Raw genomic sequence first — 15786 nt, 5'->3', positions numbered from 1 at the left:
CATTCCTTGCCTTACTCACCACAAAAGCCTCCCTGCCTGGATCTTCATTCATGAAATCCATTCTCAGCAGTATTGCTAGAGTTGTCTTTCCAAAATGAAATCATATCACTCCCTTAAAACCAACTGCCCAGTGCAGCCCCAGGACCATTAGGAGAAGCAAGAGTGTGTTAGGATAACCTAGCCTCTGCCTACCACTCCAGACTAAATTCTCAACAGTGTCTCCCCTGTCCCCAGAGTCTCTGACTTTGCACTCCAACAATTTGCTGAGACTCAGAGCTTCTAGCATATGAGATTTTTTTTTTTTTTTGAAACAGGGTTTCTTGCTCTGTTGCCCAGGCTAGAATGTAGTGGCATCATCACAGATCAGTACAGCCTCACACTTCTGGGCTCAAGTGATCCTCCTGCCCCAGCCTCCCAAAGTGCTGGTACTATAGTTGTGAGCTGCTGCACCCAGTCCACATGTGATGCTTAGACATACACCCATGTTGGTGCACTGTGTCTCTTCTGCTTAGAGTGTGCCCACCTTTCCAGCCAGCACATCCTCCCCAACTTCTCAGTCACCATCCAAAGCATCTCATGTTACCGCCTCTGTGCCTTGTGCATATCTAATTGATCTGTAATTATTTATTTACATAGTCCCCACCCCCACATGGACAACTGCCATGTCATGAGGGCAGGAACTCACTATGTATCTCTATGCCCCCAGTGCCTGGCACAAAGTGGGCACATGGATGATGGATGGACAGATGGATGGGTGGATAAGAAACTGATTGAACTGAACTGCTAACATGGGCAGGGGAGGGGAGGGAGTCAGAGAGGCAGAGTGCTTTGAATGCCAAAGCAAGGAAGAATTCAGAGATGACTTCAGGGTGCCAAAGAACCTGAAGCAGTTGTGTCATTGTGATGAGACTCAGGAAGAAGAGCAGCAGCCCTGGGGTGTGGGGCGGAGAATGACTGTGTGTGAGGAGTGAATGAGGCAGAGGTGCAGCGACAGGGATGGAGAACCACTTCAGAGTGAGGGGGCTGGAGATGAGACAGGAAACCCGAGACAGCGCAATGCCCAGAAGCTTTTATACTATAAAAATAAGGAATTTTTATTTAAGTGAATGCAGAAGAAAATCCCCACTCCCTTAGATGACTCAAAGGTGAAGACAACTCAGTCCTCTGTCTGCAAGTGCTTCCTAAGACATCAGGGGCTTCCGGGAAAATTCGGGGGAGTTTCTCCTCCTTCTTCACGGCCCCAGATCCCACACAGGCACTGAGCAGGAAATGGAGTCAGTGTTGTGAGGCATGAAAGCGGTCCATTATGAGGGAAGGGGGGGAGGACAAACAGAAAGTGGCTTGGCCACTCTGTCCCCAAGGGCAAGGGCACTAGGGTCAGTTGCAAACTCTGAAACAGCCCTGGATCTGTTCTGGAAAGCTGACATTCCCTGTTGAAGAGGGCAGTCTTTCCTCAAGACACAGAAGCAGCACTGGCACAGTCAGCCCTTCTTCCAAAATAGGTGCTGGCAGCAGAGGGGTGGGCTGCCGGGCTGTTGTCATCCCAGCATGGACCCGGGCCATTCAGGCGGGAATGGCTTTTTTTTTTTTGCAGTTTTTGAATGGGGCTGGGTTTGAACCCACCATTTCCGGCATATGGGGCCGGTGCCCTACTCCTTTGAGCCACAGGCACCACCCGCCCAGGAATGGCCTTCTCTCTTCCCAGCCCTAGATCCCTCCTGCACACTGATGTAATTATGAGCAGGGCAGCAGGTGTAGCCTCGTGGAGCCTGAGCTTGGTTCAGGGTTTGCCCCTGGGCCCTACATTTCATTTTACACTAAGCTTCATAAAATATGCAGCTTGTGCGGGTTATGAGAATTCTTCCCAGCTGCAGGTGTAGCCAGCAGCTACTCAATCTTGGGTAAATGGGGCAGGCTCCCTGGCTCCTCCAGGGAGACTAGTCTTTTCTGGAGCTCAGATTATGCAGCAGAAGATGACTCCAGAGATCTATACTCCAGCTTTCAGCTGTGCGCTCCTTCTCTTCTCCTATTTTACCAGTGAAGAAACAGAGGCCTGGGAAGTGAGGTGACTTTCCCAAGGTCATCCAAAGCTTCAGCAGTGGAGCTGGGCTACAGCCCAAGTCTCTCCACTCTGGCACTCAGGACTATGCTGGAATCCCTATGGTAAAGAAAGAAGGCCAGTGGCAGTGTCCGTAGCACAGTGGGTAGGGCACCGGCCAATACACTGAGGCTGGCAGGTTCAAAACCAGACCAGGTCAAGCTAAAACAACAATGGCAACCACAACAAAAAAATAGCCAAGCGTAATGGTGGGTGCCTGTAGTCCCAGCTACTGGGGAGGCTGAGGCAAGAGAATTGCTTAAGCCCAAGAGTTTGAGGTTTCTGTGAGCTGTGATGCCACGGCACTCTACCCAGGGTGACAGCTTAAGGCTCTGTCTCAAAAAAAAAAAGGAAAGAAAGAAGGCCGGGCATGGTGGCTCATCAATCTTGGAGGCCAAGGCAGGAGGATCCTGTGAGCTCAGGACTGTGAGGTCACAGTGAGCTGTGATCATGCCACTGCACTCCAGCTTGGTGAGATAAAGGAGAGTTTACAGCAGGGCCTTGGGGCAGACGCCACCTGTTTCGGGGAACCCAGCAGAGCCTTGTGGGGTGTGGGGGACTGCCTCACAGTGTCTGCCACATCCAGCTTGCAACACACCCCAACACACTCCAGCCCGCCAGCTGCACATTAGCCGCTCCTGAGGGCACAACGCATCCCGTTCCCTTGGCACCTTTTCCTCAACCAAGTCCTTGTGCCTTGGGCTTTAGCTTCCCCAGCAGGCGTCCATGCTCCAGGGAGGGATGAAGTGTCCTTCTGCCAGGTAGCTGGCACAGTCCAGTGTGGGTACTTCACTAGCCTGTGGGCTCTGGGAGGGCACCATGGGACCCTGTACTGACAACCTGTGCACAACTGTACTCCACATCTGGCCCAGAAGGGGATGGAAGGGAGGGAGGGAGGGAGAAAAGGAAGGCAGAAAGGGACGAAGGGAGGAAGGGCAGATTCTCAAAGAAAAGGAACCTGGACCAGAATTTTAGGAAGTGGACTAGAGGTTTTTCAAGTATGAACATTTCCGAAGCAAGACAGAGTTGGTCTCTAGACCCACCTGTAATGGTGACCTAATATTTGCTAATCCTGAGCTGAAAGGGAAAGAAGGGGAGGCATAACTTCTTGGGGACCATGAAACATAGAGCCAGGAGGCTGCCCTACCAACGTATTTGTTAAGGAAAAAAAAAATGGAGTGGAGAACAGTTGGAAAGAAGGCAGTTTAACTAGCACGCCAGCTGCCCGAGCCGTCTGTCAGGCCCTTGTAGCCCACCCTCCCACATAGGCATCAGCCCGTGGAATGCCGTCCACATGCACAGAGCCACACAGGCTCCTGGTGGTACAGGATCAAAAGCAGTGAGGAAAGAGGGGGACTGCAGAGAGGAGGGGGGCAGCAAGAAGGGAAGAGAACATTGTGGCATTTTACAAGCAGACTATTTCTGCAAGTAAGAGTGAAAATGCTGAGTTATTTCAATTTTGCTGTCCAACTTAACCAAATCTCTTTACTTTTCTGAGTCTGTTCCTTACCTGCAAAGTTGCAGCCCATATCCAAGGTGTGTTGCCAGTGGCATCAGGCTAAAAAGCTGAGACATGGTTCTGCCTTCTCTGGCACCCCCACACTTCCGCAGCTAAGCATCGTGATACCACAATCTTGTGTTTGATTATTTGTGTGAAGCCAAAGCTATTTGAGAAAGTGGGATTCTGGCCTTTCCCCAGCTCTCGCAGCTCCTGGCACCTCCTCAGCATCGGACCCCCTCCTCGGCATCAGACTCCTCAGAGGCTGTACAGGATCAAGGCCTGGGGCCAAGAAGGAGCTTGCCAAGTCCCATGCCCCTCCTCCCAGGGTCTGAGGATTGCTGCACTGCAGGGCTTAATGCTGACTTAACCCTGGCCTCTTGTCATTCCTGCAGTTGAGCTATGGATGGTTTGGCAGTTAGGTTTAAGCTTTTTGACAATTGCTAGACCAAGAACTTTCTTTCTTTCTTTCTTTTTAAGTGTCTCACTCTCTCACCTTGGTTAGAGTGCAGTGGTGTCATAGCTCACAGCAACCTCCAACTCTTGGGCTCAAGCGATCCTCTTGACTCAGCCTCCTACAGGTGCCTGCCACAACACCTGGCTAGTTTTTTATTTTTATTAGAGATGAGAGTCTTTCTCTTGCTTAGGCTGGTCTTGAACTCCTGAGCTAAGACAGTCCACCCTCCATGGCCTCCCAGCGTGTTAGGATTACAGGCATAAGCCACGGCACCTGGCTACACAAGTGATTTTCAACGTGTGCCACAAAAAATTTTAAAGATCATTAATTAAATTATTTTTGAAAGAAGTTCAAAGCACAGTAAGGATATTCTTTTTTTCTAATCTTTTTTTGATCAACATAATTTAACTGTGCAGCTGAAGTTTAACTATAGATTCAAGTGTGCCATGAGATAAAAATCTTAAAAAACACTGCCTTAGACATTAGAGTGGTCAGAGCCAAAAGAAATAGTGCCTACAGAAAACAGAAACCCAGAGAAGACACTGCAGGTAATGCTAAAGTTCTGCCCTGCGCAAGCCTCTGCACAGCACAGCCTCAAAGGGACAGCAAAACTGGTTCCTTTCTTACTCTGTCCTTGGGAAAAAGAAGACCATGCCTTCGCATTCCCTCACCCCTGTCCTGGGAGCTGCAAATCACATACTCCCAGGGACTGCTCCTCCCAGGGGCTGATCCTGCCAGGGCCTCCTCCTCCCAAGGGCTGCTCCTCCCAGGGGTTGATCCTGCCAGGGCCTCCTCCTCCTCCAGGGGCTGCTGCAGGACTTCAGGACCCCTCAGTGGCGCCTTCCCTGCTGTGTGGGGCACAGCCCCCCTTGCCTCTCAACACTTGCAAGGCCCCTGAATCTCTGAGAGCTTTCATGTTGGTTGTTTTGTTTGACTTCTCCCCACACCTCACACCTGCATCTTTCTGCTGCACAGAGGACACCAAGATCAAGTCTACCTACAGTGCACAGCCCAGGCTGCAGCAACATCAAGCGGTGGCCCCCTCAGTCCCACACCTCTCCGCTGTGAGGCATGTCCACGGCTCCTACTATATCAGTCAACTCCCACCCAGTGGCAGAGCGGTAGAGCTACATCAGCTGAATGAAATAATAATGTTCTTTATTTCGTTGGTTTCACTGACATTTGGGAATGCTGCACCTGACAAGAGAAATATGGAGCCAGGTCCTTTTCCAGCCCCTGGCTTAATTAGCCTTTCCGAGGTCACATACTACCCCCCTTTCCTTTACCCTTCCCAGGTAAAGTGCACACGGCCTGTCTATGGCAGTGGAGGTGACCGTGACTTACAGCTGCAAAGTCCTCAGCAGAGTATCTGCGTAACACTGTGCCTTTGCTGAAGGTGCCATCTTGACCACGCGCAGTATGTGAAACCTTGGTATTAGGAGTTTCTCCTATCCACCTCCCCCACCCCCACAGCCCCAACAGCCCTCAGGGCCAAACCTTAAAATTCACACCTAAAAAGAGTTTGCAAAATATCTCAGCGCAAGTGGGCTGGGTTTGATGCTAGGCTGGGAAAAAAATCATCCTTCACCTTCACCCTTATACAGTGGAAGGTGGAAGCTTCTCCTTCTCTCCTGCACCTGTCTCTCCAGCTCTGAGCACTGTGCCCATCATACTCAGCATGTATCACGGACTGAACTTCTCAGGGGCTCTGCTCCCAATGAGACACAGCCTTGCGGGGGGTGGGGGTTCAAATCAAACACAGATAACATGTTCAGGGTATTACTGGCGCACCCACGCAGAATACTCTGGCACTGCCTCAGGAAAGGCATCTCCATGGTGTCTTCTGTGAATAAAATGACTGCACTTCCAATGAGTCCCTGGTCTTCGGTAACTGGAGCCTGCCAACCCTTTCACTTAGGTTGAAAACCTGCCAAATGCATAGGTAGGGAGGCCAGCTTGAATACTGCACATACACTGACACCATTTCCAAACTTCTTAACCACGGTGTGACATGGCATATGAAATGCCTTGCCTCCCACCTCCTTGGTTGCCAAAGCTGAGCATTTTCTGCTGCTGTGGTAAGGCAGGGCCCAGATGGATGCAGAATACTGTGAACAGTGGCCTGGATCCCATGGGGGCAGCTGGAAATTGAAAACCACTGGAATGTACTTTGGGTTAGCAGAGATGACCTTGAAAACACAGGCTGGCACAGGGAGCTGTAATCTGTAGGGCACTCAGGGCTCGAAAGGGAAAACACAAGAGCCAAACACTGGTGAGGTGTCTCCCGCCCTCTCCCCACGGGGGCAAAGCCATGGGCAGCTGAAAAAACAAGTAGAGTATGGAACGTTGCTTTGGTGAGTGAGCTGAGCACAGGGAGATCAGAGAGTAGGGAAGACGGCCTGCCACGAGGCAGAGAAGGGCCAGAGGCAGCGCTTTGTGCCCATTCCAGCATCATCTGCTGAAAAGCTGAAGACAGGCACCACTCTGGCCCTTGCTTATGTTATGGCAACTATTCGGAGAAGCTGTGAGTGAAAGGTGGGGTTGCCAAGACAGGCAGCAAAGCTTGCTGCACTGTCACAATGCTGTCTGCCTTTGGACCCCTAGGGAGAGGAGAATTTGAGGATTATATACTTAGTGGATGCCCCAGGAAAGAAAGGAGGTCCTACAGTTCTCAACTTGTATGCCCATCAAAATTGTCTGGGGAGCTTTTATAAAATTCCAAGTACTTAGGCCTCAAGTAAGTTAATCAATCTCTGTATTTCTTTTTTCTTCCTTTTTTTTTTTTTTTGAGACAGAGTCTCACTCCATTGCCCTAGGTAGAGTGCTGTGGCATCATCATAGCTCACAGCAACCTCAAGTTTTGGGGCTCAAGCGATCTTCTTGCCTCAGCCTCCCAAGTAGCTGGGACTACAGTCTAAATTTTTTATTTTTAGTAGATAGGGTCTCACTCTTGCTTAGATTGGTCTCAAACTCCTTAGCTCAGGCAATCCACCCACCTTGGCCTCCCAGAGTGCTAGGATAACAGGCATGAGCTACCATGCCTGGCCTGCCCTGAACTTCTTTTAAAAAAAAAAAACCTTTCCAGGGTTAAGAAAGTCTCTAGTCTAAACTAACCCAACCTCAAGAATTCCACGTTGACCAGTTTCTCTAAGTAGGATGTGGGCAGAGGCCACTCTTAATCGTGAATTCAGGCTGGGCAACCCTTATAGGCCAGAGGACCAGATTTCCTACTGCACTCATTTAATAAGAGTTGACCTATATTAATGTAGGTGGTTTGATACAGCTTTCACAGGAGCTGACTGTGGGACCAGGAGCTAGTCCAGTAGACACTTTGAGCCAGAATAGTTAGGCTAGGTGAGGAATGTCATGAGCACATCACCATTACTGCCTCCTTCCAGGACTAGGGCGGAGCATTTGTACAGCCCTGCTAGGTAGGAAAAAGCTTCCTGGCATTCAAACAAGGGTTAGTTGGGACCACGAAAAGAAAATAAGGTGCTTCCTCTTTTTTATGTCTTGATAAACCCTTCCTCAGAAATTACTGTTTCTATGAGGTTGGGCAGAGACAAAAATATTCTGAGCAAAAGGCCAGTCTAACTGGTGAGTCCCGTTCGGTATTATCAGTGACCATTAAGTTACATTTCTGAGAATGGGGAAAGAAAATACTGTTATGACTTAATAATACATTTTTTATAGATTAGATAAGGAACTGCCTCTCTTCTCCATAACCACCTGCCCCTGACCACCCCCGAAAGTCCTCCCTGCAGATTGATAAGGAATGAGGACACAGATCTTTGGAAAATGATACCAGTGTATACCAGGTATGGCATGAACACATTCCCAGTGTCTCACAATCACACAGTTTACAAGTGCTGTCCTCAATTACTGGTAGGAATGGGAGACCATTTAGACATCAGCCATCAGCCAATTACAATTCTGGACCCACCTGAACATTATCCAATCTAGGGCCCACCTGAACATTCTTGTACGGGATGCAGCACACGTTTTCTATAAAGGTCTAGATACTAAATATCTTAGGATATGGGCCATATAGCCTCTGTAACAACTACTCACCTTTGCCATTGTAGCATAAAAGTAGCCATAAACAATATGTAAACATGGTTGTATGGGTACAACTCATTCCAATAGAATTTAGAAAACATATTTAATTAATTCATTTTTTGAGACAGTGTCTGGTTAGGCCCTCAGGCTGATCTCGAACTCCAGGACTCAAGCTATCCTGCCACCTCGGCCTCCCAAGTAGCTGGGAGTACAGGCACATACTAACATGCCCAGTTCAATAAAAACTTTATCAACAAAAAGAAAGCAGACCAAATTTGGTAGTTTGCCAACACTTGTCCTACCGGAACATCGCTTCCACAGATCAAGCTGACATTTAATATGGGATAAATAAGAAAGAAGGACATGGCAAAAGACTGATTTGGATTTAATGACAAATATTCCATATTGGTTGTTGAATAGCAGAATGCTGTCCAAGTTATCATCATTAAATTAAACGACCTGAAAATAAGGCAATTCTCACGTACACAAGCACACACACAAAACCTGTTACTTTTAGGATCATTAAATTATTCACTATTTTAACAAACAGCTGTAAAATAATATTATAGTGAAGGAAAATGTGCACAAACTTCAGAAACAGTTCAGATTGTCTGTGAACACAGGTTTGTAATTTGTCATTATTCACATATGTACAGACTCTTGGTTGTACAGAGACGACATGGCTCAAGGGGTCAACGTCTCAGCTTCTCCTTCCAACTCAGAGCTCGAGATCTCATCAAAACCATTTGGCCTATTTAAACTGCTCCATGTTTTGGTAGTAAAGGGCAGCAGAGGAAGACTGCTCTTGACCAAACTCTCCAGGAAACAAAAAATACACTTGCCTCCACCACCATTCACGAGTTGGTGGAAGGAGTCTTCCGATTAACACTTTCAAGGGTAGACCACAGTTAACAGGGTTTGCTGAAGATGTACTATTATTCTAAAACTAGATCCAAGAAACAACCTCCTGAATGCCTTTAACCTTGCTTACTGCAGATATGTTCCCTAAAGAATTTTAAGAAAAACAGAATCACATTCCAAATGTCCCAGTAGAGTGGGCTGTTGATGGTTGAACTGTTTTCTTCTGCCAAGAGATGTGTCCTAGAAGGAATACCAACATATTGGCTGACTCTCTTATCTGTAATAGCAAAAACCAGAGGTAAATGAAGTCCATTTCCACAGGAACTACAGCATTTTATACTAGCTTCAGTCTCCACTCCTTGTTGAGCCCTTTCTCTAAAGTTGCTGGTATGTAGCATATTTGATGAACACGAGACGGTGCATAATGATGGCAGCAAAAGACCAAGTGGCCTTAATACAAAGTGGATAATCAACCTGGGAATAATCAAACATTGCAGGAGATTTCAGAGGCACAGACTTGAGGGAACTTAAAACAGCTGGAGGAGGTAGATGTGCATGGAAAAAATCCAGTGGAGTAAGATCACCTACAAATCGGCTGCACTATTTTCAAATGTTTTTTATATACTTGGTATTCAGACTACAAGAGTCAGAATTCACAATGGACATTTGCTTTGCTTGTATTACTCTTGACTAAAAGAGAATGAAAAAGAATCATGTCTTTCAAAATTGTCCATAGTTTGAAAATCTATTGCATTTGTGAATAACAATAAACGGATTAAGAGGGCAAGATGAACAAGGCATTATACAAGCCCAGAATTATCAAGATTTTTAAAAAATTGTTTTTATTACGACAAAAACATGCTTTCCTACAGTCACCAAAGAGGTTCTTTACTAGAATACAATGGATCACGGATAAATTACTAGCATCCACAGAAATTTTGCTAAAACCGTAAAAATAATTTTTAGGGTTTTTCTTTCCCCCTTCAACTGTGTCCAACAGTTTGTGAAGATGCTTCCATGAAAGATACAGGGTAACAATTGCTAGTGAAGAAAACAATACTGCTTTCCACAACTCTAACTCCTAAAGGCTAAGCTAAGGGAGGAACTTTGAGCACAGGTAACTGAAATCTATACAAGAGTCATCTAACTACACCCCCCTACTAGAATGGGAACATAGCTGGGATACCCTAATTAGGTGACAAAGACCAGCTTTGTCAATTAAGGACATATCTGGCCCTTCTAGACTAGCTTTAAGTGTTCCATCAAGCATAACGATTTTCAGTGCCCTTATTTTATTATATAAATCATGACTGACAGGTAAGTCTTCCTAGCAGCTGAGCTGGAGAAAGCAAAAGGTCAGACCACAACTATTCACACTGTCATCAGCCTCCTCTCTCCAGGGCAGCTTGCCACGCTGTCCCCAGGCCTTCCCCAAGACAGGGGTCATAATACTGACTGACCTCACAACGCTGTGAGGAACACTAACAATCATTAAAAAGCATAAAGCACCTTGCAAACACCAAAGTGTGATTTTGGCATCTATGTAACCACCAGAGAACATTCATCACTTGTGCTATTTGGCAATTTTGCATTTACACCTCTCGCTGCCTGTGCCCTCTGGTGTAAAGCCTTGAGATTTCCACTGTGCCTTCACATGTAGGAAGGAGCCATTCCTACTGGACTAAATCCTTCATAGATATGGATGGAAGTGGGAGTCAGCAGGGGACAGGGTACGCAGACGCGAAGTGAAGGCAAATGAAACAAAAGAGCCTCGTATCACTTAAACGCTTGTTTTTTCCTGGATCTCTCACACACAGGCCAGCAAAACTTTGAGCTAGTTGTTTTTTCTAGCAGGTCACCAGGGTAACTATTGATGGCCTGAAATTCACTTGAAATTCAGGCACCAAACTGACCCGAGAAAGGGAAAGTCACACATAGCCGGGATGGTTCCTTTTCCCTGCACTTAAAATTTCACAGGGGAGACGTGACAGAAACACTGGGTATGGCACACACCAGGGATGGGCGAAGAGGGGAGGAGGCTGGTCATTCGGTGGACACCTTGCCCCAGCATGAAGCCAGAGTGTTTTCAAAGTAGCAAAGAACCGGGAGTAGGACCAAGACTACCCAGAAGATCCAAGAACCAGTCACACGTGCCTTTCTAAATGTTAGCCGTTGTCCCCTGAAATGAGGATGTGTCGTTTTCTGCCCAGTTTCCCCTGGATACCTCAAAATAGCAGCTAACTGTGGCTCAGAGAGAGGGAAGAGTAAAGTAAATATCGTCTCCTATGGGACTGACAAGGTTCTCCTACTTCTAGGACTACAGTTGATGTGATGTGTGGGGTCAGGGCAAACACTGGCTTACCACCTGGCGACCAGGGATAGAATTACTCACACCCATGCTTTATTTTATGCATAACCCTCACTTCAAACCTACCCTCTCCTCTGATTCCCACAGGCCATCGCAGCCCACCCTGCTCTACTGCCCGCCACCAACTCCCTCTTCTTCAAGGTCCTCAATGCCCCTACTCCTCCCATCTTCACTCCTACAGAGGGACTTCAGGAAGCCATCATCTCAAGCACATCTCCCAAAAGTTCTTCTCCACCGAGAGGAGGCAGGCAAAACACAGCAGCCACTCCCCTCCAGAGCCCCTGGCATCAAGAGGCCCCGTCCCTTCCCGCTGGGGTCTGCCCAGGACATCCACCCTGCGCATGCTCCCTGAAGGGCAGGTGCCCGCAGACCGAGCCCTAGCACAGGTGAAGCTTCTGGTGCTGCGCGAGGTGCGTCTTGTAGCGGAAGCCTTTGCCGCAGCCGGCGCATTTGTGCGGCTTGTTGCCGGTGTGGATGCGGCGGTGGCGGATCAGGTGTGAGCTCTGAATGAAGCTCTTGCCGCACTCGATGCACGTGTAGGGCTTCTCGCCGGTGTGCGTGCGCTGGTGCTGCGTGAGCGTGGAGAAGTCGCTGAAGCGCTTGTCGCACTGGCCGCAGCGGAAGGGCTTCTCGCCGGTGTGCACGCGCAGGTGGTTCACCAGGTGCGAGTTGCGCCCGAAGCCCTTGCCGCACTCCCGGCACACGTAGGGCCGCTCGCCCGAGTGCGTGCGCTTGTGCGTGAAGAGGTGCGAGCTGACGCTGAAGGTCTCCCCGCACTCGGAGCACATGTAGGGCTTCTCGCCCGTGTGCACGCGCTGGTGCTTCACCAGGTCCGAGCGCCAGCAGAAGCCCTTGCCGCACTCGCCGCAGGCGAAGGGCCGCAGCGCCGCCGCCCCCGCGCCGCTGGCCGCCGCGTGCGCGCGCCGGTGGCTCAGCAGGTGCGAGCTGAGGCTGAAGGCCTCCCCGCACTCGGGGCACGGGTAGGGCTTCTCGCCCGTGTGCAGCCGCCGGTGCTTGAGCAGGTCTGCGCGCCAGCTGAAGCTCTTGCCGCAGTCGGCGCACAGGTTGGGCCGCTCGCCCGTGTGCAGGCGCAGGTGGTTGCTCAGGTAGGTGTTACGGCTAAAGCCCTTGCCACACTCCCCGCAGCGGAAGGGCTTCTCCCGGGGCGGCCGGGCCAGCGCGGGGCCCGTCCCGAAGCCGCCCGCCACGCCCACCACCCCCACCACAGCGCCGCACTCGCCCGCCAGGCCGAACGGTTCCAGGCTGGCCGCGGCGGCCGCCTCCGCCAGGCGGTGGATGCGCTGGTGCTGCAGGAAGGCGGCGCCCGGGCTGAAGCTCTCCCCGCAGTCCGGGCAGATGGTGGGCGCGTCCATGATGCTGGCCACCAGGCTGTCGAGCTCACCGAGGTCCACAGCCATGGGGTGGTGGAGCCGGTGGAAGCGGCGGTGGGCAGGTTTGTCCCCCCGGTGCCGACTGCCCAGGGACAGGTGTCGCCTCCAGGGCAGTACCGGAGGGGGCGGCTGCTCTTCCTCCTCCTCCTCTTCCCGGGGGCTCCGGGATATGCAGTCTGACTCGGAAAGTCCCGGGAACATCCCCATATCAGGAGCTTGGTCCTCCTCTTCCTCCTGGAGAGCAACCCCTTCTCCGTCATTTAGCAGCCTCTCTGCAACAGAAAAGCCGGCCGTGAAGGGTACTTGGCACTCAAAAGGTAAGCCCCGAGGAAGCCAGTCTCAGGAACAAGAGTGGAGGCCAGAGATTCGTCCTCCTACCCACCCTTCCAAATCCCCCAGATCCCGGCCTCCCTCCCGCCTGGCTCCTCCAGGGAGCGTCCACTCACTAGCCTCTTTTGCCCACCAATCCTTCAGGCAGTTGCTGGGGCCTGAGTCACTGCCTAACGGAGCCATCAGGAGGCCTGAGGGTTTGTGCTGGAGAAACAGCTGTGCCAGGTGGGACTCCATGAGATCTCTGAGGCTCACTCGCTCCAAGAGCTTCCGCTGCCTTTGAAGGCCCTTGCCTCAAGACAAGGCCGGGGTGGCCAGTCACAAGAATAGACCGTATGACCTCGCCATGTCCTGACTGATTTTTAAAATATGTTTAGTCTGTGGACAAAATGACAAAGGGAACTCACCTTTTGGACTTTACTGTGGATGGGGGAAGGGAGCACGAAGCCTAGGACCCGGGTTAGAGGCAGCCCAGGACCCGCATCTGTGGGGCTCCGGAAGCTCATCCCACTCCAAGAAGTGGCTGTGATGTGGAGCTCACAGGCTTGCGAGCACCGTGGGGGAGGCCAGCAGGGAGGTGGGATTCTGGGGCTGGAGTGAGGAGGACGAGGTAACCTCACAGTCCCCACCATAAAGTATTTCAGGTCTTTACCTCTGTCCCCAGAGCAGGCACTGATCAGGGCAAAGCAATGCATACCAAAGACAGAAACAAGGAGGTGGGCGGAGGCCCAGCATTCACTCATAGGGTCAGGAATAGCAAGAGATTTAACAGAGGCCTTGTGCATTTTGGAAATTAGCCACATGAACCCAGGCATGTCACTTAATGAGTTTACTTATCTCCAAAGGCAGATGAGGACTATAACTGTAAATTTCTAGATTTTTTTTTTTAACCTTGCAGTGTACTAAGTAACTTTGTTTAAAAAAATCAGACAGGACCAGCCACATACACCAGGGCTGATGGGTTCGAACCCAGCCCAGGTCTGCCAAACAACAATGACAACAACAACAAAAATAGCCAAGTGTTTTGGCGGGCGCCTGTAGTCCCAGCTACTTGGGAGGCTGAGGCAAGAGAATCACTTAAGGCCAACAGTTTAAGGTTGCTATCAGCTGTGACACCAAAGCACTCTACCTACTGAGGGCAACATAGTGAGACTTTGTCTCAGAAAAAAAATCAGAGACAGAGTCTTGCTCTCTTTCACCTGGGCTGAGTACAGTGGTGCAATCATAGCTCACTACAGCCTCCAACTCTTAGGCTCAAGCAATCCTCCTGCTTCAGCCCCACCAGTAACTAAGATTACAGGTGTGTGCTACTACACCTGGCTTTTTTTTTTTTTTAAATAACTTTTTGTAGAGACAGGGTCTCATTATGTTGCCCAGGCTGGCTGGTCTCAACTCCTGGCCTCTGGTGATCCTCCCAGCTCAGCCTCCCTAAGTGCTTGGATTTACAGGGTGAGCCTCAGCACCCAGCCTAAGTAACACATTATTTGCAAGAGCTCAACTCTCCCAGCCACCCTAGGAGATGGGCTCTAACACTACCTGGGTAATTCCACTGTTGGGCTGTTACAGGTGTTAATTTATAGCAGCATTCTCTGTGCTTTAAAGTGCTGTGCCACCGAGTGACCCTTTCCACACATACTAATGCAGCCCCCTCAGATTACACTGAGGAGGAGGATGCTCCAAGGGACCTACACTAGAAAAGCCAAGTTACTACAGAATCTGCCTAATGGTCTCCTCTAGAGAGCTCCCCGTAGACACTGCTACCCCTGGTTATGACTCTGGAGGAGGGAGAAGTAAATATGAATGGGGCAACTTTCGCAGAAATTCCATTTTCTCCTCACCGGTGCAGACATCTGGCACTGTTTCTCTGTCCCTGGAGTCCTGTGGGTTGGAGCCCATCTCCATCTCTGGATGGCCTTCTCTCTTGTCTGTGTCCTCTGAATGAAAGCCCATTTCTCCTTCTTCTGGGTCCCCCTCCTTGTCCTCAGTGTTCTCAAAATCAGAGCCCATCCCTTTGTCTTCTGAGTCTCGGCATTCATACAGACCCTGATGATGATCTTGTTCCATCCGGGAAGAGAAGGGCAAGGGAGGCGACCAGGGATCCCTGCTTCAGACAAAACAAAGAGGTCATGTCAGTCAGGCCTCATCCCACGTCTAGCCTTGATTTCCTGAGAAAATGTATAGCGTTCCACTCTGCCCTCCCAGCCCCCATTTTAAGGTTAAACAACCAAATGCAAAAGAGGGTGGTCTTGGTGGCAAAGGGACAGTGGCAGCCCCCCCCATTCTGATGCCAACTCTGGACCAAACTTGATCTACTTCTGTCTGAGAAGTGGATGTCTAATAATGTGGTTTTATGGTTTGGGGGGGGGGGTTTGAACCTGCCACCTCTGGCATATGGGGCCAGTGCCCTACTCCTTTGAGCCACAGGCACCGCCCTGGTTTTATGGTTTAACAGTGAGGTAGTGTAAGGATGGTTAGTCTTTATAGTGAAATGATAGAGAAATTATAACTCATGGTTTTTTCGGTAAGGACTAAAATCAATATCTCAGTCTGCTTTCTCAGTCTAGCAACACCCCAACACCCCCCACCTCCCTTCCCACAAAGCACTGCAAACAGCAGATAGAAAGGAAGTGTAAGCTTTTTCTCTTTACACGTCATCAGCTCTCAGTCTTCCAGACTGTTTCTGTAACCCAAGGGTTCCAGAGTGTCCTGATGAACAACTGGCTT

General features: G+C 49.8%; 1 protein-coding gene across 1 annotated transcript; it reads right to left on the bottom strand.

Moving 5' to 3' along the window:
- Nucleotides 1–10772: 10772 nt before the first annotated feature.
- Nucleotides 10773–15163, bottom strand: ZNF697 (zinc finger protein 697). The gene is made up of 2 exons (XM_003793810.3): nt 14901–15163; nt 10773–13004 (listed from the first exon to the last, which is right to left on the bottom strand). Exons 1-2 carry the CDS (start codon nt 15124–15126, stop codon nt 11719–11721), a joined length of 1512 nt encoding a protein of 503 aa, XP_003793858.1. The 5' UTR covers nt 15127–15163; the 3' UTR covers nt 10773–11718.
- Nucleotides 15164–15786: the final 623 nt, after the last annotated feature.

The sequence above is a fragment of the Otolemur garnettii genome, unplaced genomic scaffold (assembly GCF_000181295.1).
Source record: "Otolemur garnettii isolate 467f Iridium unplaced genomic scaffold, OtoGar3 scaffold00073, whole genome shotgun sequence".
NCBI lineage: Eukaryota > Metazoa > Chordata > Mammalia > Primates > Galagidae > Otolemur > Otolemur garnettii.
The sequence above is the reverse complement of the archived record's forward strand: the minus strand, read 5'-3'. Positions and strand labels throughout refer to the sequence as shown.